A 24,665-nucleotide genomic window follows, 5' to 3' on the forward strand; every position below is an offset into this window, starting at 1 on the left:
TTTTCATTTTGATGGTATCACGAAGCAGTTGACATTATCCTTCAAATCTCTCTCTTACCTGAGCCATCTCCAGTAACAGGAGAACATCTCCATCTATGTCTACGCCCAGGTGTGTTGCTTCAATCAGCCCCATTACCGTGTACTGTTCTGCAACAAACCAAAATGAATCCGATCACTTAATTATTCAGTTATCAGTTCTCAAAGGTTCACCACAAAACCTAGGATTTATCTGGTGCCTTTGACAGAGAGGAAAACCAAAAGGACTTAAAGGCAAGTGTGAGGAAAAATAATGTGATGATATAAACCAGCAGAGATGGGGAGAGTTAACCAGAAATTTGGTTGATAAGATGACCTTAAGATGGAAGATGGAGGCCAAGAAACAGATGGTTTGGGGAGGGAATTCCAGAGACAGGGAGTTCCTGCAGTCAATGAACCTTTTCATCAAGTTCCCAAAACAAAAATATCATCCTGCTGATAGCCGACAGCAATTTGAGAAGATCCAATTTCAGTGTACCTTATCAGAATATAAATAAAACTGGGCTGCTTTCAGCTACACAAGAATACACATACTCAATCCCCATAACGATTCTTATTATTGTCCAAAACAGGAAATGCTGGGAATACTCAGCAGGTCAGACAACATCTGTAGATCTAGAGGAAGACTGTGACTGCTGTGTGTCTTTTCACAATTCCCTTATAGGCTTCTGAGCATACGATTGGAACCTGAGGAACCTGAACCTAGGCAGCGGAATCTTTGACCCACACTAGTTTTGCTCGAGACCCTGTGCAACCGCTGGACCCTGTAGAGGATAGTGTCTTAGAGGCATGGATAACTATCATTTAGTTGGGAAAGTTGTGTTGGGACACTTTTTGCTGATGGAATCATACTTAGAATGATGCCATTCAGCCCAGTGTCTGTGCCGGCTTAGAAAGAGCTCTCCATTTAGTCCCACTCCCCTGTTCTTCCCTTGTAGCTCTGCAAATTTATCCTTTTCCTCGAATCTACATACAATTCATTCTGAAAGGTGATCATTGAATCTGCTTCTAATGCCTTTTCAGTCAGCACAGTCCAGATAATAATTCAAAGATAAAAGGAAAAAACTGCGGATGCTGGAAATCCAAAACAAAAACAAAAATACCTGGAAAAACTCAGCAGGTTTGGCAGCATCTGCGGAGAGGAACACAGTTAATGTTTTGAGTCCGAATGACCCTTCAACAGTTGAAGGGTCATTCGGACTTGAAACATTAACTGTGCTCCTCTCCACAGATGCTGCCAAACCTGCTGAGTTTTTCCAGGTATTTTTGTTTTTGTTCGAGATAATAACTCGCTGCATAAGAAGTGTCCTGAATCCCCCCCCTGCCGCCCTGGATTTTTTGGTCAGTGATCTTCAGTGTCCTCTGGTAACTGACTCTCTGGCCATGTTGAGCTTTTATTTTGGACCACAACAGTTCTTCCTGGTGATAGTGGTTCATGAAAATAAGCCCAAACAGCAGTGGGAAGCAGGAGGTATGAGCAAGTTGAGGCTTGTTTTAAACCTCTCCTGTGTAACAGGTGCCTGGATGAGTGGCACAGTAAAAAAAAAATCATCTTAGATATTCAGGCCACGACCAAGAATGCTGCTGCTGAGAAAGTGAGAACTGGATTAAACGTTAATAGTCTCTAAGGTTTTTAAGGGTGTTTTCCATAGAATGATATTTTTTTCTGCAGATTTTATAGTTTTGTTCTAACAATATCATAGTCTTTAAAGTCTGGCCCTGCTCTATTTCATTTGTGTGCCAGACGCTGCAACTTTGATCCCTTTGGATGCATTTGTCACGTCTTGTTTAACTAAGGTTGGGCTTTGAGACAGGATGTGTTTGCCTACAAACAGCAGTTGCATAGTAAACCCTTTATTAGGAGCAGTAACACTAAACAGGTCAATTAAGCACTTGTGTACATCAGAGCACTTGTGACTCATTGAGTAGCATTCTTGCTTCTTGAGTCAGAAGGTTGTGTGTTCGGGCGTCACTTGAGGGACCTGGGCACAACATCCAGGCCGACACTTCGGTGCAGTACAAAGACAGTGCTGCACTGTTGGAGCTGCCATCCTTCAGATGAAATGTTAAACTGAGGCATTTGGATGTTGGGTACATGTAATTGGTTAAAGGCCACAATTTTGAACAAAAGCAGTCCAGCGGCCAAGCTAAAATAATCTCTCAACCAACATCTCTGAAATTGATCACCTGGCCTTTTACTTTATAAATGTCTGCAGGATCTTGCGAAGTACAAAATTGGATGCTGCAGTTCCTACGTTACGCCAGTCATCACATTTCAAAAAAACTACTTTCTTGGCTGTAAACTGTTCTGGGACATCCTGAAATTGTGAAATTCTAGAAATGCAAGACCTTCCTTTATCAGAACAAGCAAATGGGTTAAACAAAGCTGTAATTCTGCTAGCTGTGAGTTATATATTTTGTAAGACTGGGGAATAAGTTATAGTTAAATTTCAGGGCTAACAATCCATTCAATGGCTTCAACTGAAGCAATGTGAAGTGTTGACTCCCAGGGCAGGAGTTCAGTGAGCAATGATCTGACTTGGATAGTCACAGACAGCTGGCTTCCCTGGCTTAGCAATGTATCTTATCTTAGATTGACATCGCAAGTTTGGAATGGTTCCTGTACTGAGGATGTTGGTCAACAGCTTTGCTAGCTACTGCCTCTCCTGTGATCTGACGTTCTGGAGCATTCCTAGGTAAATCCCATTGATGCCTGTTGCTTTGCCTAACTAGGTAACCATGAGGGTGCTATCCACTTCGCCTTGTGTGTCAAGGGCTTGAGAAGTCTGCCTGCTCTGGAACAGCCTTCAGAGGCTGCATCAGGGCTACTTCTACTGTCCACTTATCATCCTTGCTGACCGGTATCTTGTAGTTTGTTCAGACTGGTGAAGCGATTGCACCAGTGGTGTGGTTGTTGCTCGGTATTCCCCAGGCAGCATAAACCTTTCAGTTTGAGTGCATGTAGTCAATGTTCTCCGCTGTTTCCTGTGATCTTATAAAGTATCCTTCATCAAGGGATAAAGAGTTCTGTTGGCCCAGCGGGGTCAGCCTGTGCCAGGCTGATCTGCACTGTGCACATGTTTTAGATTGTTCACAGAGGCCCAGTCTGACGGTTGTTCTCCTACAGTGTTGCTGGTGTACCCTGTCCCCTCCATGTGGGGTTGGCTGTTGAAGTCACATTATGTAGATGGTTGGGTGTGCTGCAGGCTGTTTTGGGATGTTGGGCAACAGGTCATTTAGAGGCTTGAAGATATTTGTAATGGTCAGCTTAGCTACTTTGGAGATGGAGCAGGTGGTCGTCTGATTTTGGGTCTTCTGAGTCTTTGAGACATGTCTTGATGTAGATGGCTTGTTGAATCTGTGCTTGTGATGAGTTGGTACTCAGAAAAGTGAGCTCAACAGCTGCAGTGATCCGCAAGGTGCGTTTCCTGTAGGGTGACTACGTCCACATTCTTGTCAGGAGTTCTTTTGCGAGTAGCTCATTTTTTGCCCAGGACGGGTCTTCAGCGTTCAGCTACTATATTCTTGTTGCTGGTCCTACTTCTCAGTTTTGTTATTCCCAAAAGAATCCATTTTCCAGTGAGATTTTAACTGCTTGGACCGGGAACCTGGTGGCTGGGGCTCTGTCACGTCCTTGACAGCATTAGTGTCAAGTCAGAATACTTGCTTCAACAGGAGGACCATGTGAAGGATTCTGTCTCCCTCCCTTCAGCTATGAGCTGAATTGTGCTTAATGACAGTGTTGAATGGTGATTGGACTCTATGTATAAAAAAGGGGCGAGGGAGATGGGCTTGGATCATTTTGGCCTTTTGAATCCAAGTATCTCAGGGGGGTCCAGCTCCACAAGATGTTGCTGAAATAGGCCCATTGGCTGTCTGTTTTTGTTAAGAAACAAAATAAAAAATGAAGAAAAAAAAACTTAATCAGCAAAAGCATTACATTTGTTAATTGTATTGTCTTATAGGCTTGAAAGATGATACCTCCAACAGTGGATCACTTGTTTAATACTGTTGTGAAAAGTCAGTTGAGATTATGTGATCAAGCTCAATAATATAACTTAAATTTATGACCACATCTGCAGAGAGGAGCACAGTTAATGTTTCGAGTCCATATGATTCTTCACCAGAACTAAGGAAAAATAGAAAAGAGGTGAAATATAAACTGGTTTAAGGGGGGGGGTGGGACAGGTAGAGCTGGATAGAGGGCCAGTGATAGGTGGAGATAACCAAAAGATGTCATAGACAAAAGGACAAAGAGGTGTTGACGGTGGTTGACCTCTTTGTCCTTTTGTCTATGACATCTTTTGGCAATCTCCACCTATCACTGGCCCTCTATCCAGCTCTACCTGTCCCACCCCTTTAAATCAGTTTATATTTCACCTCTTTTCTATTTTTCCTTTGTTCTGGTGAAGAGTCATACGGACTCGAAACGTTAACTGTGTTCCTCTCCACAGATGCTGTCAGACCTGCTGAGTTTTTCCAGTATTTTTATTTTTGTTTTGGATTTCCAGTATCCACAGTTTTTTGCTTTTATCTTAAATTTCTGACCTCCTGACTCAAGAGGTCAAAGTATGACTGCTGGGTTAAGGCAAGGCAGAATCAAAGTGAGAGCAATGTAAAAAAAAAAATTAACATTCAATTATTTTAACTAAGCTTATTTAATTTTCTCCCCCCAAAATTTAGTGTCCTAATAGTGTGAACGTTACATTTAACTGACCTAACATAAGGTGAAGAATGGTGAGATCACAGCTCTTACCTGTTAATGCTACCAGGTGGGGTAGGCAGAGGCGGTTTGCCAGCACTATGAGTTCCATGGAATCCAGGTCTGGGCTAGAACAGAACTGTCCTGTGTACAGGTATTCCAGCACGGCTTGCATACAGCTCTTATATGTGTTTGGAAAGTACACCTGTTTGAAACGTAAAACCAAATTGGTAATGTCTCTGCATACTGCACGATAAGGATAACACCAATATCTCACCATGACCTGCTGATGAAAATGACTATGACTCACTTTTTCCACCCTTTTATCTGGGAGAGCCAGTTTGCTCTATGGCACATTGAAATTGAGAAATCTATATCTCAGAGTCAGCTGTGCATCAAGTCAGAAGGTATTGCATATAGGTTTCACACCAAAGGTTTGAGTACATAATTCAAGTTGACACGAGCAGAGTACAGAGAGGCAGAAGTGCACTATCTGAAATGTTTTCTTTGAAATGAGATGTCAAACTGAGGCCTTGTCTGCCCTCAGATGAATGCAGAAGATCCCTTGCTACTATTTCAAAGAGGAACAGGAGAGTTCTCTCTGGTGGCCTGGCCAATGAATCCCTGAATCAACATTATGAAAATAGATTATCTGGCTATCATCATGTGGCTGTTTGTGAGAGCTTGCTGTGTGCACATTGCTGTTTTCTGCATTACAACAGTGACTACACTTCAAGAAGTACTTCATTGGCTGTGAAGTGCTTTGGCATGTACTGAGACTGAGAAAGATGCTATAGAAATACAAGTTGCTTCTTTCTTCAAGGTGCAGGTCTGTGAATTAAAAAAAAACCTGTGAGGGCTTAAATTATGTTGCATATACCAGTGAAGAAGCTAATGTGAGAATGGATGCCACAAACGGTGTAAAAAGAATTTAATGCTTAATTTGATATCCTGCACTTCCACAATCACTTGTTACACACGCAGTGAGTAAAACTATTTATTCCAGAAGTTTCCAAAGGTGTCAGTGCAGACTCGATGGGCCAAATGGCCTCTTCTGCACTGTGATTCTGTGAAAAGTAATTGAGCCCACAGTTGCCCACTAAACGTAACTGAGCCGACTGATTTGGCCCCTTATACCTGTCCTTGATCTTGGGTAAAGGGTCTCTACTTGATCCTGGTCGCCTGCTCTCTGCCATAGGTTGCAGGTTCACAAGCACTGGGACCTGTGTTGTGACTGCTATTCCTTTGTAATTAGTTACAAAGCAGCTGAGAAATATGACTGAACATGTCATGTTGGGTTGTTAACACTCCAGGATTACCCAGACTCTCCAGGAATTCAAGATTAATCTCCGGGACACTTCCGTCAGCAACTCGGTGAGAACAATGAAAACACTTTTGTTCCATCATTGTAAAAATTGTTGGAGGTGGGAGAAAGGCTGATTGGCAGATGACAATCAAGAATCATCCAATCAGATAACAACAGTCTAATCACTTTCCAAAAGGTGAAGGAAGGCTAGGTTTAGGTTTGTGTGTTGGGTGGCCAATGGCAAGAGGACTTGGGGGGGGGGGGGGGGGGGGGTGGCATTTGGAGACAGAGGCACGTGATGAAACCTCTGGGAATATGCTTCAGCACAGTTCACGGCCGGACTGTCAATTCACCACCAGCTGTGATGAGTGACTGTTCCATGTCATAGCTCACCAGGAATAAGTACAGTTAGAATACAAAATCAAAATGGACAAAATGGGTGAATGTAGGAAAAATCAGAATGAATCTGTTGCTGAAATATACATTGATGTGTTGAAATGTTGCAGTGGTGTTGGAGTTTTTAGTATAAGGGTGCTCAGCATGGCAAGGGTTCATGTGGGACTGGAGAAGAGTACCGCCCACATTGTGATGTAGAGTCACATGACAGCAGGCTGTGTGTAGAGAGAGTCTACAAGAAGTCAGTGTGAAGAGATCATCTAGATAGGGCTACACCATGGAGATATGTATATAGTTGTGAGGTAACAATAAACAATTTATGTTCAACCACACAACCCTCCAGACCTCTTTCAACCAAGCTATTATTCAACACCCAGACCACACATTTGTAGTTATATCTAGCAAAATCCCCAACACTGGTACATGTATATCTGGAGACAGACAGAATATGGTGTCCATGTACCAAGCATTGTCCATATGGGCTGCTGCATAATTTAACTGCGTATACTATCAACATGTGTTTATAAAGGGCACAGCTGGCACTTCAAGGGTAAAACACAGACAAATGCAACTGTTGCATCACTGAAATCACACCCCATACTTTCTAATAGTAGCTCCTCTGTGACACACAACATAACCACAGTACGTGCGGTTTGTACTGCACAGGGCTTGATTCTGGCACGCCACACTAACCAAACAGTAACTGGAAAATAACAATGGGTCAGTAACACAATGAACATCCTGGAACCTTCACAAATGGGAAGGATCTAGCAGAGTGAGAAAAGGTGCACAGAAGAGCAAATGGAAGCAACTATTCTCTCTTTGAATGGCTATTTTGCAAAGTCAGAACCTCCCCTCGACATGTGTGGTGAAAGCAAAACTTCAAAATACTTCAAAAACACCCTGCAGCTTTGAGTAAACAAAATCACATTCCTTTCCTTTCTGAGGGACTTGTTTAATGTACTGACTCTCAGATGGCCATGTTGATTTGTATCACACACAACATAATCCCTTTATATTTAAATTGTAATAAAGAGAATCATGTTGCTTCATCGGCAATCCTATAAATAGCATTGTAACCTTCAGAGAGTCAACACAGCACTTCATAAAACATGGAAGGTCAGACTCTGTGAGCTCCATCTCCGAATATCTCTGATAATTATTGCCCAAAGATAAAGGAAAACACTCCTGATCCTTCAGGCAGCTTCAGTTCTGACATCATCTGTACATTAAGCCCTTCATGATTGAACAGCCTCCTGTCTGATTAATAAAACAAAGCGGGATTTATGTTTCCATTTTCACCGGTGTCTTGGGGTTGTAAAACATGTATGAGAGGGCAAAGTATAGACACATTGAGCTGCTGTGAAATGAAGACAGTAAAGATTCAGCAGCAAGCAACCTTCAGCTTACATTCATGCCGAAAAGCACGCAACACATCTTAAATCTAAATTTCAAGACACAACCTGGCCCCAAGTTAATTTTTAAATATGTCCATGGGCCAACATTTATCCCTCAACCAACAAGACAAAAACAGGTAATCTGATCATTTGCCTCACTGCTGTTACAGGGATCTTGCTATGCATAAATTGACTGCATATTTCCTATGTCACAACAGTGTTGACACTTCAAAGTTGTTTCATTGGCTGTGAAGTGCTTTGAGCGGTACTGACATATTTTTATGATGTATTTCATTACATGTCTTTATTTGTCAACCTTGGCACTTGTCACGGTGGTAAACAGTGCTCTTTTGATACATTTACACAGTTTAGAATTCTAATTTGTAACATTCCATTTGTATAGATCTAGTGGTATAGGTCAATATAGAGATGGATAGATAGATAGATAGATAGATAACACAATATATAATCTATCCTTCCATCCTCTTTTGGTTTTTTTTCCATCTTACATAGGCTCGTCACAATGTTGATTAATCATTCTTCATAGCAATCATTTTCTGGATTTGGTGGGTGGTTTTACAGCCAGATGCCCTTCCTGCCACTGACCCTCGCCTTTTAGCCAGCATGGGGACCGGCACCAATGCATGCTGGCTTGCCTGCACCAAAAGGCTGGGTTTCTTCAAAGCCAACAAGTCCCATAGAGAGACTTCAACCCAGGGCATACCCATTCACTGGTGCATTCCCAGGACCAGTTTGAGTAGATTTAGTCCAAGACTTTAGACTTGCACAGACTTCTGCAGCTTAGGTTTGCTTCCCTCCTCCCCATTCTTCACTGGAGAGGTGGCTGATACTTAAGTATGCAGCCTGAGGTGCAAACAGCTTTCAGAACAGATCAATGAAGAATGAGGCCTGATTCTCTCCACTCTCATCTCCAGCCTAGATAAACTCGAAGATTGAAGTAGCTAGAGTGAAAAGTGGGCGAATATTACTGATCTCCCCCATCCTCCTGTTGCTCATCACTGCACTGAGGCCAATTCAAACGCAGCCACTCTTGTACCAGTTGGGAGGACAGTTAAACTTCCAGATCAGGTTTGCACTATTTTGGAGCATCACCACACATAGCAACCAGAGCATTTTATTTTCCCCCGTGCAGCATTTTTCACTTCCATTTTTCCTTCTTTGCATGGTCTCGGTCCTTAAATCGCACACTGCACCAACTGGATGTGGTATCAAAATGCTGCAACAATGCCAACTGACTAAAACATAAAGCCTAATCGGGAATTACAGCCGTTGACAACCTGCTCTTATGGGTCCAAGTTGTCCATAAATTATGAAGCATGGCGGAAAGGCCAAAGCGCAGGACAACACTGAGTTTGGAAACAGCCGAGGGTAACTCAGCGTTTACAGGCCACCAAACATTGGCTCAAAACTTCGGTATAATTCGTTGGAAGAAAGGAATTGTACAATTTTGAAGCCCTGATTTAAAAAAAAATGTTGTTCAGGTTCTTGATTTCTAGAGGGTAAACTGGAGGGTGGAGGAAGAGCCAAATTTACAGCTTAAGAGAAACGAGAGAGGACAGTTTTGAAGTACATTGACAAGTACAGGAGCTGAGGGCTGTGGTGGCAGGTGGAGACCTAGTGAAGGAAGGGTCAATGTTCTTGATAAAAGTAAAATACTGCGGATGATGGAAATCTGAAACAAAAACAGAAAATGCTGGAAAAACTCAGCAGGTCTGACAGCATCTGTGGAGAGAGAAAAACAAAGAGTTAACGTTTTAAGTCTGTATGGTTCTTCTTCAGAGCTCTGATGAAGAGTCACATAGACTCAAAACGTTAACTCTGCTTTATTTTCCTCTCCACAGATGCTGTTAGACCTGCTAGGTTTTTCCAGCATTTTCTGTTGTTGTCAATGATCCTGATGTTTTCTTCCACCAAAAATGGGCCTCTTCAAGTATTATTTAATTTAAGAATTTTCTACTTTCTAGGGAGATAATTCTCAACCAGAAGGGCAATAAAATCGGTTATCAATTATTTTGCTGTGCCAAAATATTGTTTGTGCCCTTGGACAGAATCCAATCCTTTGAGCCATGGTAAAGCAAATGACACTTCGTCACAGTTGGCATCGATGTGAAAAATTGAGAGACTTCTTTTCTAGTTGGTGTTCATAGACAGGTTTATAGGTCAACAAAGTACTTGTTTCAATAACTCTTCCTTTAATGTGAACACCGAATTGTGAAGAAATGTAATTATTGCTTAGTTCACACGGCCAACTGACTGCTGCAGTTTTAATGCAACCTCAGCATTTCAGACTCATTGTTGACCCGATGCTGCAGTTGCAATGCAGGATACAATGCAGCACTGCAAGTTAAAGAGAGCAATACATTTTCTACAACATCTGCTTTAGATGATGACAGGTGAAAGGTGTCACCTGATGTGGACTGATGGGCTAACACCATTCTGTAAACACATGACCAACTTGTAATCAGTTACTTATCATTGCACATTTGTGACCCCAATATCCTCTTTCTTCCATTGTTGTTGCTGCCATCAGCAGTAACAGTGGGCACCAATCTAAATGGGTAGTAGCCGCCCTCCAGTTCTTTATGTCAGTGCTAATTTTTGTGACCACTGTGTGTTGCATATGAAAACTATTCTCCTGCAGAGTCAGTGAATGACCAAGACGAGCTAGAAGCCTGGCTGCTGTTTTCTCCTCCCGTTCCCTAGCCCAGAACAGTGAGACGAATGGGACCATCTCAATGCCTTTTCCAATGGGGTCAGCAGTTTATCCCATCATCACTGAGCCTTGTGGTGTGCAGAGGGGTGGGGAAAGATGGAGAGAAAAGGGGAGGCAATCACCAGCGTGTGAAAATTGAATTTACTTTTGGAATGTTGGTTCCATTTGAATGTGGGTAGAAGTCATTACCCTCTGGTCTGATTCGGATTAGCTGCTCTTCAGTGCCAGCTGGAATTCAAATAAGCATCTTACAACCATATGTAAGGAAGACAAACTTTGAAACACAATTTGATCTTGTTTGGTTTGGAAGCCTATAGGTAACAAATACCTTGCTTCTGGTAACCTCTTGAGGTAGATCTTGTAACTTTGTGTAATTGTGCAAATGGGGCTCAAGCAAGATTTTACTTCAATTGAATTTTCACAAAGTGAAGGTCAATTTCTTTGTCCTTTGCATTATCCATGCAACAGCAACCCATAATAAATCGCCACCAATTGCTTCCTTACCTCTTTGGTTGAACTCTCCACAAATGGACCTCCGAACATTGCAGCCATCCAGTCACAGCTGGAGATTAGCAAGGGTTTATGCGCGCAGATTGTCCCATCATCCAGCTTGAAGACCACATCTGTTGTGAAACAAGAGCAGTGAAGTTCATTTCAACACAGCTTGTGCCCTTGAATGCTTCAAAACTTGAACATGTTAACATGATCAAGTGCCTGAATGATCAGCTGCACTGCTTTAAAGGCTAACATCATATATGTGGAGAACCACAATGTACCTCTTTGTGCGGTTGCCACGGAAACGTCATTATGAACTGCATTAGCCAGATAAGTGTGCAAATATTGACAGGTATCCTGATCCCTCAGTCAATAAGACACCAACTTCCAGAATGATGTTGAGCATGATGTCTATGATGGTTTGTAAGGCAAGTCAGCACTATGGGATTTGTTGGCCAAATAACCAACAGAAGCCTTTAAAATGACGAAATGACCCAACTAAAGCAAGTGCTGTCAGAGATCAATAAAGTAATTTGCCACTTCCTACTCAAGATACAGGATCAACTGCTTCTGAATGGGAAACACACTATTAGGACTTGGTAGTCAATGCCCCATCATTAAAAATGAACCTTTATCCTCCCTGCAAGAGCCTCACCACCTGAGTACTAAATGTTTATCTGTTCTCCCAATGACAATCTTGTTGAATAGGGCTGGGCACTCTACATGGCTCAACAAGATACCGCCCTATAGATAGTCTTCCATCGAAGCTCTGTTCAAAGCCCTCGATATTCCTCTCAGATTTCACTCTCTCTGCTGCAACTGACAGCACATTCTTTCATTAAAATTCCACCAACCAGGAGCTCTTTCAGAGCCTGTTCTCCCTCCAACTTAGCTTTGTCTGCATCCTAATCATTTCATCCGCATTACTTTTGTCCTGATCATTCCATTGGCTTTTGTTGATCTTCTTTGCTGCACAATTCCTTAACACTGCACTGGTTGAATCCCCCAGCTGGGCCTCCTCTGTGCTCTTACCCCTGACCAGCTTAGCTCTAATTTTAAGATTATGTCCCCTTGTTCTGGACTCCCTGCCATCAACATCTCAAGAAATGGTTCGTAGAAATGAAGTAAAAATATCAACTATCTCCTAAGTTGATAGATCCTGACCAGAACTGGACATCTTTTTGCTTGCACCCTGTTAACTTGAATATATGTCTTTGGAAAGACCAATAAGAAGTGGAGCAGAGTGCTGAGAATTATGAATCTGCTTTCACAATCTTCTATAGTCTAGTAGCCAGAAATGTCTTGGCAAAGGTCAGGTACTTTCTCATGGATTGGCTTGGGAGGGAAATGATGTGAGGGATATTAAAGGAATAGACGTTTAGGAATTGTGCGCTGGCAATGATCTGGATGAGTGTGACAACCTCGTGCTACATAGCTCAGAAGAATCTTTTGCAAAAAAGAAAGGTAATTTGGTCAAATAGCACATCCTTGCTGTGGGATAAATTCTACTTATCCATCACTTCCCTACACCCCTCAATCCTTTCCCCAGAAAATCATATCATTGTCTCTTAAATATTTCTATGCCATTCCCTGGTAACTTGATCAACAATTCTATTACCTTTTCGATGAAATGTTTTGCCTGAATTACTTCACCTTACTTGTTATTAACTTCTGGGGGTGGGGGCAGCGGGAGTGTGTGGTGGTGGTGTTTGGCACAGTGGTGGCCTCTCTACATCTGGGTCAGTAGCTGTGGGTTCGAGTCCCATGCCGGGACTTGATGGCCATGGTAGGTGAGTTCATGACATGGACAAACAGGTTGATTATCAGCCTGTAAATCCTTTCAATATGCCTGATAGCAGATATTAAGAGCAAGCAATATCATAGAATCAGACAGCACAGGAGGCCATTTAGCCCATTATGCCTGTATCACTCTTTAAAAGAGCTATCGAATTAGTCCCACTCCCTGCTCGTTCTACAAAACACTGCAAATATTTTCTTTTTAAGTATACACCCAATTCCCTTTTCTAAGTTATTACTCAATTTGCTTAAGGCAGTGTATCCCAGATCATAACGCACTGCGTAAAGATAGAAATGGCCCTTCGCCAAATATCTTAAGCCTGTATCTTTTGGTTACTGATCCTCCTGTCATTGGAAATAATCTACTCTGTCAAAACTTGTCATAATTTTGAACACCTGTATTAAATCTCCCATGAACCTTGTTTGCACCAGAGCAGCAAAATCTCACCTTCTCAAGTCTCTCCACCTAACTGAAGTCCAGCATCCCCGGTAACATTCTCGGAAATCTCCTCTCCAAGCCCTTGACATCTCAATATTAATGAGGGAAAAGTCAATGTGAGTTGTAGCACTGCTTTAAACTTTGAATTTCTTGGCACAAATATTGTGTTTGACAAGGAATGGTACCATCATCTGTTGAAAATGCTGGGTATGGATCGGAGTATTTATCGAGACTGCTGAACTTTTCCACTTTACATAGCATGACCAAGTGTCATCTTTGGGTTAAGGAACCCAAAGTTTTGAGCTTCTGTTAGTTGATTCAACTTCAAGCAAGGAATACAAGTTCCAAAACTGACTAGCACCTGAACACAGAACTTGATAAAAAGATAGAGATTTCAACTAGTGAGCTGTTGGTAAAAAACATCCGAATATTTTATTTCTGAACGATTTTAAGAGATTTGGGAACCTTTTTCCAAACTCTGTCTTTTGACTGCTACCTTGGAACTCAGTGAACTTCAAAACCAATTGCAGCAAAAGTGGAATCCTTTTTTTCCCATTTTAGCCACACATAATCCTCCTGTCTTGTATAAAGAAACACAGCCAACTCTGCAATAAATTCCTTTCATGTGTGCAAAATTAAATTCCCAGAGGAGTGCAAATAGATTTCCTAGAAATGCCTCAAACTCAATTTCTAAGCAGAGCAAATTCTCCAGGGAGACAAAACTAGAAGAGAGGAACAGATTATGGATTGATCTTTTGCATATTTCAGCAGGTAGAAAAGTGAAGAATAGCACCTGTAAAATTAGGAGCAACCTTTTGAGCACTGTTGAGGATCTGTTTACTGAAATTGCAGCTCCTTATGCCTGATAAATGTGATCTTCTATGTTGATTGAGCGGACTGTTTTCAAGCTAAGGAAATGTCATGAAAAGGAGACCATTGTGGTTTTAATTATACCTGGAAAAACCCAGCAGGTGTGGCAGTATCTGCGGAGAGGAACACAGTTAATGTTTCAAGTCCGTATGACTCTTCAACAGAATCGAAACATTAACTGTGTTCCTCTCCGCAGATGCTGCCAGACCTGCTGAGTTTTTCCAGGTATTTTTGTTTTTGTTTTGGATTTCCAGCATCCACAGTTTTTTGCTTTTATCTTAGTGGTTTTAATTATATTCACTTGCATACCCACCATCTGTTACCTGTGCAACGTGTCAGAATCTAACATCAACAGGTTATCTGAATGATAAAAACAAAAAAACTGCGGATGCTGGAAATCCAAAACAAAAACAGAATTACCTGGAAAAACTCAGCAGGTCTGGCAGCATCGGCGGAGAAGAAAAGAGTTGACGTTTCGAGTCCTCATGACCCTTCGACAGAACTTGAGTTCGAGTCCAGGAAAGAGCTGAAATATAAGCTGGTTTAAGGTGTGTGTGTGGGGGGCGGAGAGATAGAGAGACAGAGAGGTGGAGGGGGTTGGTGTGGTTGTAGCGACAAACAAGCAGTGATAGAAGCAGATCATCAAAAGATGTCAACAACAATAGTACAATAGAACACATAGGTGTTAAAGTTAAAGTTGGTGATATTATCTAAACGAATGTGCTAATTAAGAATGGATGGTAGGGCACTCAAGGTATAGCTCTAGTGGGTTTTTTTTTATTTTATATAATGGAAATAGGTGGGAAAAGGAAAATCTTTATAATTTATTGGGAAAAAATTTATTGCGGTCTGTCCGCAAGAATGACCCAAACCTCCCTGTCGCTTGCCATTTTAACACTCCACCCTGCTCTCTTGCCCACATGTCTGTCCTTGGCTTGCTGCATTGTTCCAGTGAAGCCCAACGCAAACTGGAGGAACAACACCTCATCTTCCGACTAGGGACTTTACAGCCTTCCGGACTGAATATTGAATTCAACAACTTTAGGTCGTGAGTCCCCTCCCCCATCCCCACCCCCTTTCTGTTTCCCCCTTCTTTTTTTTTTCCCAATAAATTATAAAGATTTTCCTTTTCCCACCTATTTCCATTATATAAAATAAAAAAAAAAAACCCACTAGAGCTATACCTTGAGTGCCCTACCATCCATTCTTAATTAGCACATTCGTTTAGATAATATCACCAACTTTAACTTTAACACCTATGTGTTCTATTGTACTATTGTTGTTGACATCTTTTGATGATCTGCTTCTATCACTGCTTGTTTGTCGCTACAACCACACCAACCCCCTCCACCTCTCTGTCTCTCTATCTCTCCGCCCCCCACACACACACCTTAAACCAGCTTATATTTCAGCTCTTTCCTGGACTCGAACTCAAGTTCTGTCGAAGGGTCATGAGGACTCGAAACGTCAACTCTTTTCTTCTCCGCCGATGCTGCCAGACCTGCTGAGTTTTTCCAGGTAATTCTGTTTTTGTTTTAGGTTATCTGAATGCCCTGGTTAATTCTCAATCATTCAAGTGAAACAAACGATCCCCCATGAAGCCACTGAATTATTCATCGTTTCTCCTTTTAATTCAATCAACTGTTCCTCAGCTGCTTCTTATTCTTGTGGTCACAGCATTTTGTGGCCTCTTGGGTTTTCTTACCAAGATTTACAGATAAATTTCTGGCAAGGAGGAGGGATGGTGAACATTGGTGCTCATCCAAGCGAGGGATGTAAGTGGTGGAGAGTGAAACATTTTGGGCATGCCAAGCAGCAAAATCTGGAATTCCCTAGCATGGGATCAGGCCATTTGGGCCAACTGGTTCATGATGGTGTTTGTGATCCTCATGAGCCTCTTCTCATTCCTTTTCAGCTCACCCTATCAACGCATCTTTCTATTCGTTTCTCCCTCATGTGTTGATCTAGCTTCCCCTTAATGCATCTATCCTATTGACTTCAACCACTCCCTGTGGTATTGAGTTCCACATCCTCATTACCATCTGGGTAAAGACGCTTCTGCTGGATTCTCTATTGGATTCAAGAGTGCCTCTATTATATTTCTGGTTCCAGTCCACAGTAACACAGATGGATCTTAACTTTCATCCCAACATAATCTTCTCCCCCAAATGTGAAAGAACAATTATACTTTGCCAGTGTTTTTAACTTCTATTTCCTACACCAAATATTCCTGTATCCTTTGAATGAAACTGGCCCATCAGTCTGGATTGGATCCAAATCCTAAGTGCAAAGGTGGAAAGACAATTTTGTGACTCACTGCAGCACCAAGTCTCTTGGTCTCGAGGTACTTGAAGAGGCTATTTAGCCCCTTGAGGCTGTTTTGCAATTCAGTTAGATCATGGCCGATCTTATCTCAACTCATCTGCCACCTTTTCATTTCACAAAAAGGAACAAGCTTTCGTCAGGCACCGCAAGTCCTCATTGACATGTGGTGAAGCAATGCACAAGGCATCAACTGTCTAAGTTTGTTAATGTCAGCCACTTTTAACTCATCAGTTCTTGAGCTCCGCTCACAAAATACTAATTTTATTTGATGGTTTGAGGAGAAATGAGTATCCTACAGTCATTCTGCCTGCACATGGTGCTAAGAGTCTTATCAAACCAGTCACAGTTACTAATAAGGATCAATTTACAACACTGCAAGGTTGGGGCTAATAGGGAGACATGCATTGGCAGTTTAATCTCTTCAGCCTTAAAGAGAAGAGAACATTTCACAGGGAAACTGATAAAGATATTCATGGTTTGGAAAAACTAAACTCAAAAGAAGATGACAAGACGGAACAGGTCAGGACTGTGAAGGGCAATTTTAGCACACCATAGGCTAATATCGTCACACAGAGGTTGAGCATCAGCAACAAGTTGAAAAGAAGATACGAAGCTGACACGAGAACACTGCACATGTCTAAGAGCCAGCCAGCCTAAGGGTGTAATGAGAAGATGGTGAGCTTGGTGTTATGCAAGGTGACGATCAAAGCAGGTGAACAACCTTCCTCATCAAAACCAATACTGCAAATCTTGTGAAGCTATAGTGGCCAAATTTACACCAGTGAAGTAGAATTACAATCAATCAAAAGGAAGCATTTTCTTTGGTATATTCCACATCACTGGGTACTCTGGGCTTTTAGTGAATGTGTGCTCTGCAATCAGGTGGTGACTTTGTGAATAAGCAATTTTTCAAGGAGACCATGGCCTAGAAATTCTGCTTTGGAGGCACTAAACAGCCTCTTCAATCTCCAATATTGTGGGCAGGAACAAATGCTCATTATGAGCCCACCATATTGTTACAGGCTAAAAAAAAAATCAGTGTGCAGTACTCAAACATTTGCATACGCAAGCAATGGGCTTTAAACCTTTTTTCAGGCCCCCATGGTGAGGTTGGTTTGACTGGTAACACCTCTGCCCAAAGCCCAACCCACCATTGTCCAAAATGGGCACCATTGTCCAGAATGAATAGGTCGCTATTCTCAGAATCAGCATTGGCCAAGCACACATACCTCCTTACAGTAAAACCCCTCCTGTTAAACTGGCCTCAATCTATAAAAACATAACCCAATTGGAGCACTGAGGCAATATCTATCTTCAACACTTTCAATGGCTGTGAATCATGTATAGGGTCTTCAATGGCAAGCATGGTTCCCCTGTCAATCATTTCCCAGGCCCTTGACTGAAGCAGCTTGCAAACAGATGACTTGATATCTCAAAATTTTTATTCCTAAGCTATTAACTAAAATAAACCTTAGCTGAGATAAGAAACTGAAATGCAGTATTACAAGTGTAAATCCACGTCATATGCCTCTGGTGGTGTATGTTCATACATAAACGCACTGCATCACCAGGACATCTGACTAAATTGTCAGAGACCATCTGTCTAAACACTGGTTTAAATGCATATCGAAACCACGCTACACATGCTTACCTGAGAAAGTCCCTTTGGCAAGGCATTCTTTTACACGATTTGCCCTCCTCACATGGAACGCTTTTGTAATCTCTTGGTTCATGAAGGCCTCGTTGTTCAAAATATTGGCCACCATCATACGCAAGTCAAAAACCTCCAGCAGCTCTGCGATGTGGGCTATCTGCATCAGCTCCTTCTCATTCTCATCCAGCTGGCCAGTGTACAAGTAACGCATGACTGCGCTGAACGCATCAGGATGAACTGAGTAGTCCATCCTGACGACAGTCATCAGCCGACTGTTAAATGTGATGGGATCTTCCGCCATCTCTTCCTGGATACTGATGAAAGCTCTGCTCCACAACGACAAAATCTTCCCTCTTTTGAACCAAGCCTTTGCTCTTGCACTACTATCAGAGGCATTAAGTTTCAAGATACCATCACTTGTGGAGGCTCTAAGGTTGGATAATGGTTGGGTGGTTGGAACTTCATCCGTGCTTTCACTGACGTCAAAACTTGCAGCTCTCATTAAATATTCCCTGCCCTGCTTGTCATTGTGGCTCATTGCTCGTGTGCCACCAGACTCTGGTTCCTCACTGAGGTCCATTAGAAACAAGTCATAAAATTTAGAGGAGGAGGTAGACAAATAAATCTTGTGAGCATAGATTTTAATTTTGTCCTGAAGCACTAGGATGACGTCTGCACAAAGGGGATTTGCCAACAAGTGGGCAGGATGCTCTTCATTGGTTTTGGGGGGATCTGGGACAGTGATGATGGGGGGAGGTGGTTTGGGGGGCAGGAATGGGGCCTGGAGTAAAGGCTTCTGAACATTCCTCAGGTGTGACTTCCAGAACTGGAGGTGCCGCCTGGAAATCAAGGCAGCTCTGATGGCGTTATCAAAGACGTCCTTAATGCCAAATTGGGCCACCACACTGGTTTCGTAATAGGGGATACCCAGTTCTTTGGCTACCTCGCGGCCCTTTTCAGGAGGCAAAATCTCATTGTGCTTTATTGGCCTGTGAATGCATAAAAATACCGTGTAAGCTGGATAAGGTAACTCAAAACATGCCACATATCATGCATTAATGCCTTAGGGCTTTCTATAACTGCTTCCTTGCTAAGACACAATTTGGAAAGCTTGTTGGAAATGTCAAGCCGCGATGTTTGGGGTATTTTAGTGCGCTTAAATGATTGTTTGAATCTAGATTTTGCAAACAGGAAGAATATATTCAATTTTGCAAAGTACAAGTTAATATTGTAAACATCACATTGCCTCAGCCAATCTGCATTATAGTTCATGATATTTTGATGGAGCGAAATAGGTACTCTGGCAGAACCCATCTTGAGATCTGACATCTCTAACAACGTTGAAAGGAGCAAATGGAAAAGTTTTGAAAGAAATCCAGGACACAGATTCAGTCATGTAGAATTTTAAATGTGAACCGTGTGGACTTGTGGTTCCAAGCAATAGGAATATATCACTCGCAAATGAAAGACAATAAGTCTGTCCAACTTGCTCAGCCAGACCTTCATTGGGTTGGCGGCTAGATTATTAATCAGTTTGAATGGAAGGGAGAGAAAAAAATTCACATGAGATTCGGGGACATAATCACAACACGGAATTGCTGCTGGTCTGTGAGAAGTCTATGGGGTAAGGATTGGGTAATGGTGCAAACAGGCAGCATCTAATCGGCTACCCAATATTAACACCTCGCTTCATCCCCACCACCGCTCTCCGCAAACGATATTCAATTCCATTGCCTTCAATGAAGCTGAATACCCACTGGGGCAAATAACAGGTGGTTGATAAGTTACTGCCCAAGACCCATTTCCACAGCTATAATTGAGCCATTGTCAGCATTTTTTGGCTGGAAAATGATGAGCTTTGCATTGTGATAAGTACTAACATTGAGAAAAGCCTCAAATGACTTAGGCAGTAGCTAGAAACATTCAATGTTCCCTCACTGCTATCAGTATTTATCCATGTAATCCTCAATCACTTTCTAAACAAACATTAAGCCAATGCGTTTAAGAAATGTTCACTGAGAGTACATTGGTTGATTTCGTTGGGAGTCAATTGTACACAATCACTCTCCTGTAGGAGGGCGGCAGTGGGCTGGGGGAACAGGGGGCATATGTCTAATAATGAAGCTTGCTGGAGATTTGTGATTTATATTCTCATAATCCAAATCTAAACAATAGTAAATGAGTAAGGCTCTCACAGCACACCTTTGATTTATTGCCCATTTTTCCCTTCATTGATTACTCCTCATTGACTCACAATGGGTTGCTGTTGTACCGGTGTTAACCACCCAATGGTACCTCACCTAAGTATGCATTCTTCGCTTGTGATTCAGTACAGTGAGTTCAGTCAGGCTATTCTAGTGGCAGAAGGATAGGGTGGGGCATGCAAAACCTCACCCAATTCTGCCTTCACCCAACTTGGGTTAGGTTTACTTACGTTACTTAACCCAGCTGAGGATGACTGGAGTGATCATTCTGACTGAGATGAGCTGACTCATAGTTAAGCAAGACTTTCTGGTCTGATTGCTCATCAATTCACTGGACAAACTCAGTTGAACCTTGGGGGAAAGTTCTCACTTTTAGCCTGAATTCTTCCTAAATGGTAACCACAGAATGCATTTATGCACGTGACTTGAACATAGACATTAAGGACGGTACCTTGCAAGAGGCCTTCGCGCACGATTAACTGCTTCCAAGTCAGTGTACCGCAAGTCCAGCTGACAGCCAACCAAAATGACAGGTGCCCGTGGGCAGAAATGTTTAATCTCTTGGTACCACATGGTCTTTACATGGTGCAGTGAGTTGGGGTTAGCAATGGAGAAACAAAGCACAACCACATCAGACCTGAGCAAGAGAGACAAGAAATTAACCCATTACAATTTCAAATGAAATTGGGACTTCTGTGCACAGCGATATAATGTTTCTGTATCTTTTTTTAATTGATGCATATGAAATTTCAGAAGCTGGATTGTGTACATAGAATGTACAGCACAGAAACAGGCCATTCAGCACAACTGGTCCATGCTGGTATTTATGCTCCACACACGTCTCCTCCCCACCCTCTTTCATCTCACCCTATCAGTATATTCTCTACTTTCTCCCTTATGTGTTTATCCAGCCTCCCTTTAAATGTATCTGATTTGCTGAGTGCTTTTTTTTTAACATTGAGGCCTGTAAGAGGTAATTACTACAACATCCAGCTACGTATATAACAGGGGTGAATATCGATTGCACATGGATAAAATCTTATGGCAGCAACTCAGCTTCAGTGTCATTGGAATCATTGACGGTTGGGTACAATGAAAACCCCTGGAATAAAATACAGTGAATAAAATTGTTGCAAGGGAAACTGCTCCTTCTTTGGCCCTGATGGAAGCTTTCTCTCAGCTAATTAGATTGGCCACACTTTCAGAATAATGCAGCAGTGTCCTTTCCAGAGGTAATGGTTAGCAGTGCAGCTGAATGATACTCAAGAGATGCTGCATTACTCCGACAATATCCTTCATCAGCCGAGGGCTGCAATTACCCACATTTTCAACAATCACACTCTCTCATTTTAGTTCAAGAAATACTGAATTGGTTAAAAAGCATGTGCAGTCTTGTAAGTCTCATTTCACAATGGTTCACTCTGAAAATAAGCTTCACAGGATATTATGAGACATATCTTTGCAAAGATATCAGGTCTACAAAGACCTCAGATTTCTCATGCCACTGATTGTTTCACGATTTTCTTTGACCCCTCTCGGTTTCTTCAGCTGGAGATCTGCAGAATGGGGATGTCCCCCCCTCAAACAGACTCAAGAATGACCTGTTCAACTTTTACATTGTTATACCTGCCATAGGCAAACCGTCTGTCCTTGTGATGATCACCGAATGTATCCCAGAGCCGCAAAGATACACTGACGTCATCGACTACATCGCGTGAACGCTCCAGAACCTATGAAAAAAAAACAACTGATGAAGTCATTTTATGCAACTTAAGTCTATTAGCTGAAAAGCGTATCCTGCAACCCTGCTCTATAACTACCAGAGCAAAGGAAGAGAAGATAAGCTGCAAATGTGATCTATCAAGTGTGTTGCAGTTGTTAAGGCTTAAAGAGAGCTCAGTGTTTTCGTCGATTTAGCATTCAACATGTTAGACCAATGTTGAATGGCGCTCATATTGAACTACGTTGCCAGTACAGTGGAGGAAAAAAAACTGTGTCTACAAGTGCATAACGATCAAATTGCACCTTGAATACTACATCCAGTTCTGGTTGCTCAGACACAAGGAGCACATTGGAGCAGTGGGAATGGTGCAGAGAAGAGCTATAAGGCTAATTTCTCATGTTAAAGGTCTGAGGTGTCAGGTAAGGGTAGCAGCTATGTTACAGACATGTGGAAGACAGTTAAGGAAACGGAAAAGGTGCACCTTGAACATAACTAAGTTAAACTGCAAGGGTACAACAAGGGAACAGAGCTTCAAACTGCTAAAAAGATATATTAAGGCTTGATGCCATGAAATTTCACATGTTTGGCTCTTAACAATCGCAGGAGACCAAGGGACAGTCAACGAATGTCAATATTGTCCACATCCCTGAACAAATAAAACACTGTGCCTTTATAGAGACAAGCTTGGGGTTAAGGTAAGAATGCCCTTTTTAATTTGCGGCTGAGGAAAATACTGAATATCCATAAATTAATATCAGAATTCAAACCTTCATCTTCTAAAACCTATTGGCTATCGCCCAGTGTTCATGCTTGGTGGCCAATGTGTCATTTTTAAATAGGCTGAACCAGATGTTCATGAAAAAAGCTTGCATTTAAACAGCACCTTTAATGACCTCGGAACATCACAAAGGGCTTTACAGCCAATAATGTACTTTAAAAGTGTAGTAGTTGGCATCCTTCCACCTGCAAGAGATGATGGACACACAGCAAACAATCCATTTAGGTGGGGTGCACTGCTCTAATACAGGAAAAGCAGCAGTCAATCTGAGCACAGCAAGCTCCCACATACAGCAATGCGACATTGACTGGACAAACTGTGATGTTGTGTTTCCTTCTATTCTTCAAACACAAACTCACCAATTACTCAACTGGACTGGTAAACTATACTGCGAGTTCTTTATTCAAAGATTACAGCAGTGCATTAACATTGCCGGAGAGTTCTTACTACTGCGTCTTGCTTAGTCAACTAACAGATTCCAACTACTGAGTCAAGTGGCAAATGACATCATGTCCTGTCTGATGATGGATACAGATTATGGACATACTCAGTTAAAGGCACACTACAACAGCTGAGAAATAAACATTGGCTAGGACAAAGGGAAAGCTCCCCTCTCCTTTTGTGAAATAGGGTCACAGGGCCTTTTATGTCCACCAGAAAGGGCAGATGGGACCTCAGCATTTCACCGGAAAGATGGTCTGCCCGACAGTGCAGCAGTCCCTCAGCACCTGTATATCAGCCTAGATTGTGTGCTTCGTTCTCTGGAGTAGAGCTTGAAGGTACTACCTTCTGATTCAGGCAAGAGCGCGACTGACACACATACTTGAACTAATATTCTCTCTTCAGTTGCATTTTCCAGACCATTCGACTTAATGTCAAAAACATAAATTCTCTTTCATGTCCGAGTGATAAAGTAATTTCTCATACGCAATGCTTTTCAGTTTTGCACAGATTTATTATGGTTATAAATAAAGCCTGAACAAAATCTACTCATTTGACTGATAATTTTACCATTTGCAAAATCAAATTGACACCACAGGAGCTTTGCAATTATGGTACTGGACTTGCAACTGAGAGGTCGAGAGTTCAAATCACACCGTGGCCAAACTTAATTGACCAAATGTGGCGAAGGTTTACCAGCCTGAAACACTAACACACACTCTCTCTCTCTCTATATACAGGCTGCCTGATCTGCTGAGTATTTCCAGCATGTTCTACTTTTTATTTTAGATTTCAAGCATCTGTAGTTTTTTGCTTTCGTTTTACACTCACTTATGCATGAGCACCTTAAAAATAATGATTCACAAGAGTAACTTATATAGCATCTATAAATGTGATTAATTAGTAAAAGGAGCAAAAATGATATGAGGAGAAACCTTTCTTTATACAGTGAGTGGTTAAGGTCAGGAATGCACTGCCTGAGAGCGTGGTGGAGGCAGGTTCAAATGAAGGATTCAGTAGGGAATTGGACTGTTATTGGAAAAGGAAGGATGTGCAGGGTTACAGGGAGGAAGCAGGAGAATGGCACTACGTGAGTTGCTCATTTGGAGAGCCGCTGCAGACATGATGGGCAGAATGGCCTCCTGCACCGTAACAAATCTGTGATTTTTGTGATAATAAACATCCCACGGTGCTTCACAGAGCATTAGAAAACAAAATAAGACACTGAGCCATGTAAGAAAATACAAGGTGAGATGATCGAAAGCTTGATCCAACAGGAGGTTTTTAAGGAGCATCCTAAAGGAGGAAAGAGAGGTATAGGGAGGAAATTCCAGGCCTTGGGGCCAAGACAAGCTGTATTTTTTGTAA

At 42.0% G+C, this 24,665-nt stretch overlaps 1 protein-coding gene across 3 annotated transcripts in view; it reads right to left on the minus strand.

Moving 5' to 3' along the window:
- LOC121290189 (rho-related BTB domain-containing protein 2-like) overlaps positions 1–24,665 on the minus strand; it is a 59,669-nt gene that overhangs the window by 16,837 nt on the left and 18,167 nt on the right. For all 3 annotated transcript variants that reach the window (XM_041210447.1, XM_041210448.1, XM_041210449.1), the window contains exons 3-8: positions 21,982–22,085; positions 20,807–20,992; positions 18,149–19,140; positions 11,076–11,194; positions 4,793–4,943; positions 59–147 (exon numbers count right to left, since the gene is read on the minus strand). In XM_041210447.1, coding sequence (XP_041066381.1) covers positions 59–147; positions 4,793–4,943; positions 11,076–11,194; positions 18,149–19,140; positions 20,807–20,992; positions 21,982–22,085 — 1,641 coding nt within the window. The remainder of the gene's footprint in view (positions 1–58; positions 148–4,792; positions 4,944–11,075; positions 11,195–18,148; positions 19,141–20,806; positions 20,993–21,981; positions 22,086–24,665) is intronic.

The sequence above is a fragment of the Carcharodon carcharias genome, chromosome 17, assembly GCF_017639515.1.
Source record: "Carcharodon carcharias isolate sCarCar2 chromosome 17, sCarCar2.pri, whole genome shotgun sequence".
Taxonomy (NCBI): domain Eukaryota; kingdom Metazoa; phylum Chordata; class Chondrichthyes; order Lamniformes; family Lamnidae; genus Carcharodon; species Carcharodon carcharias.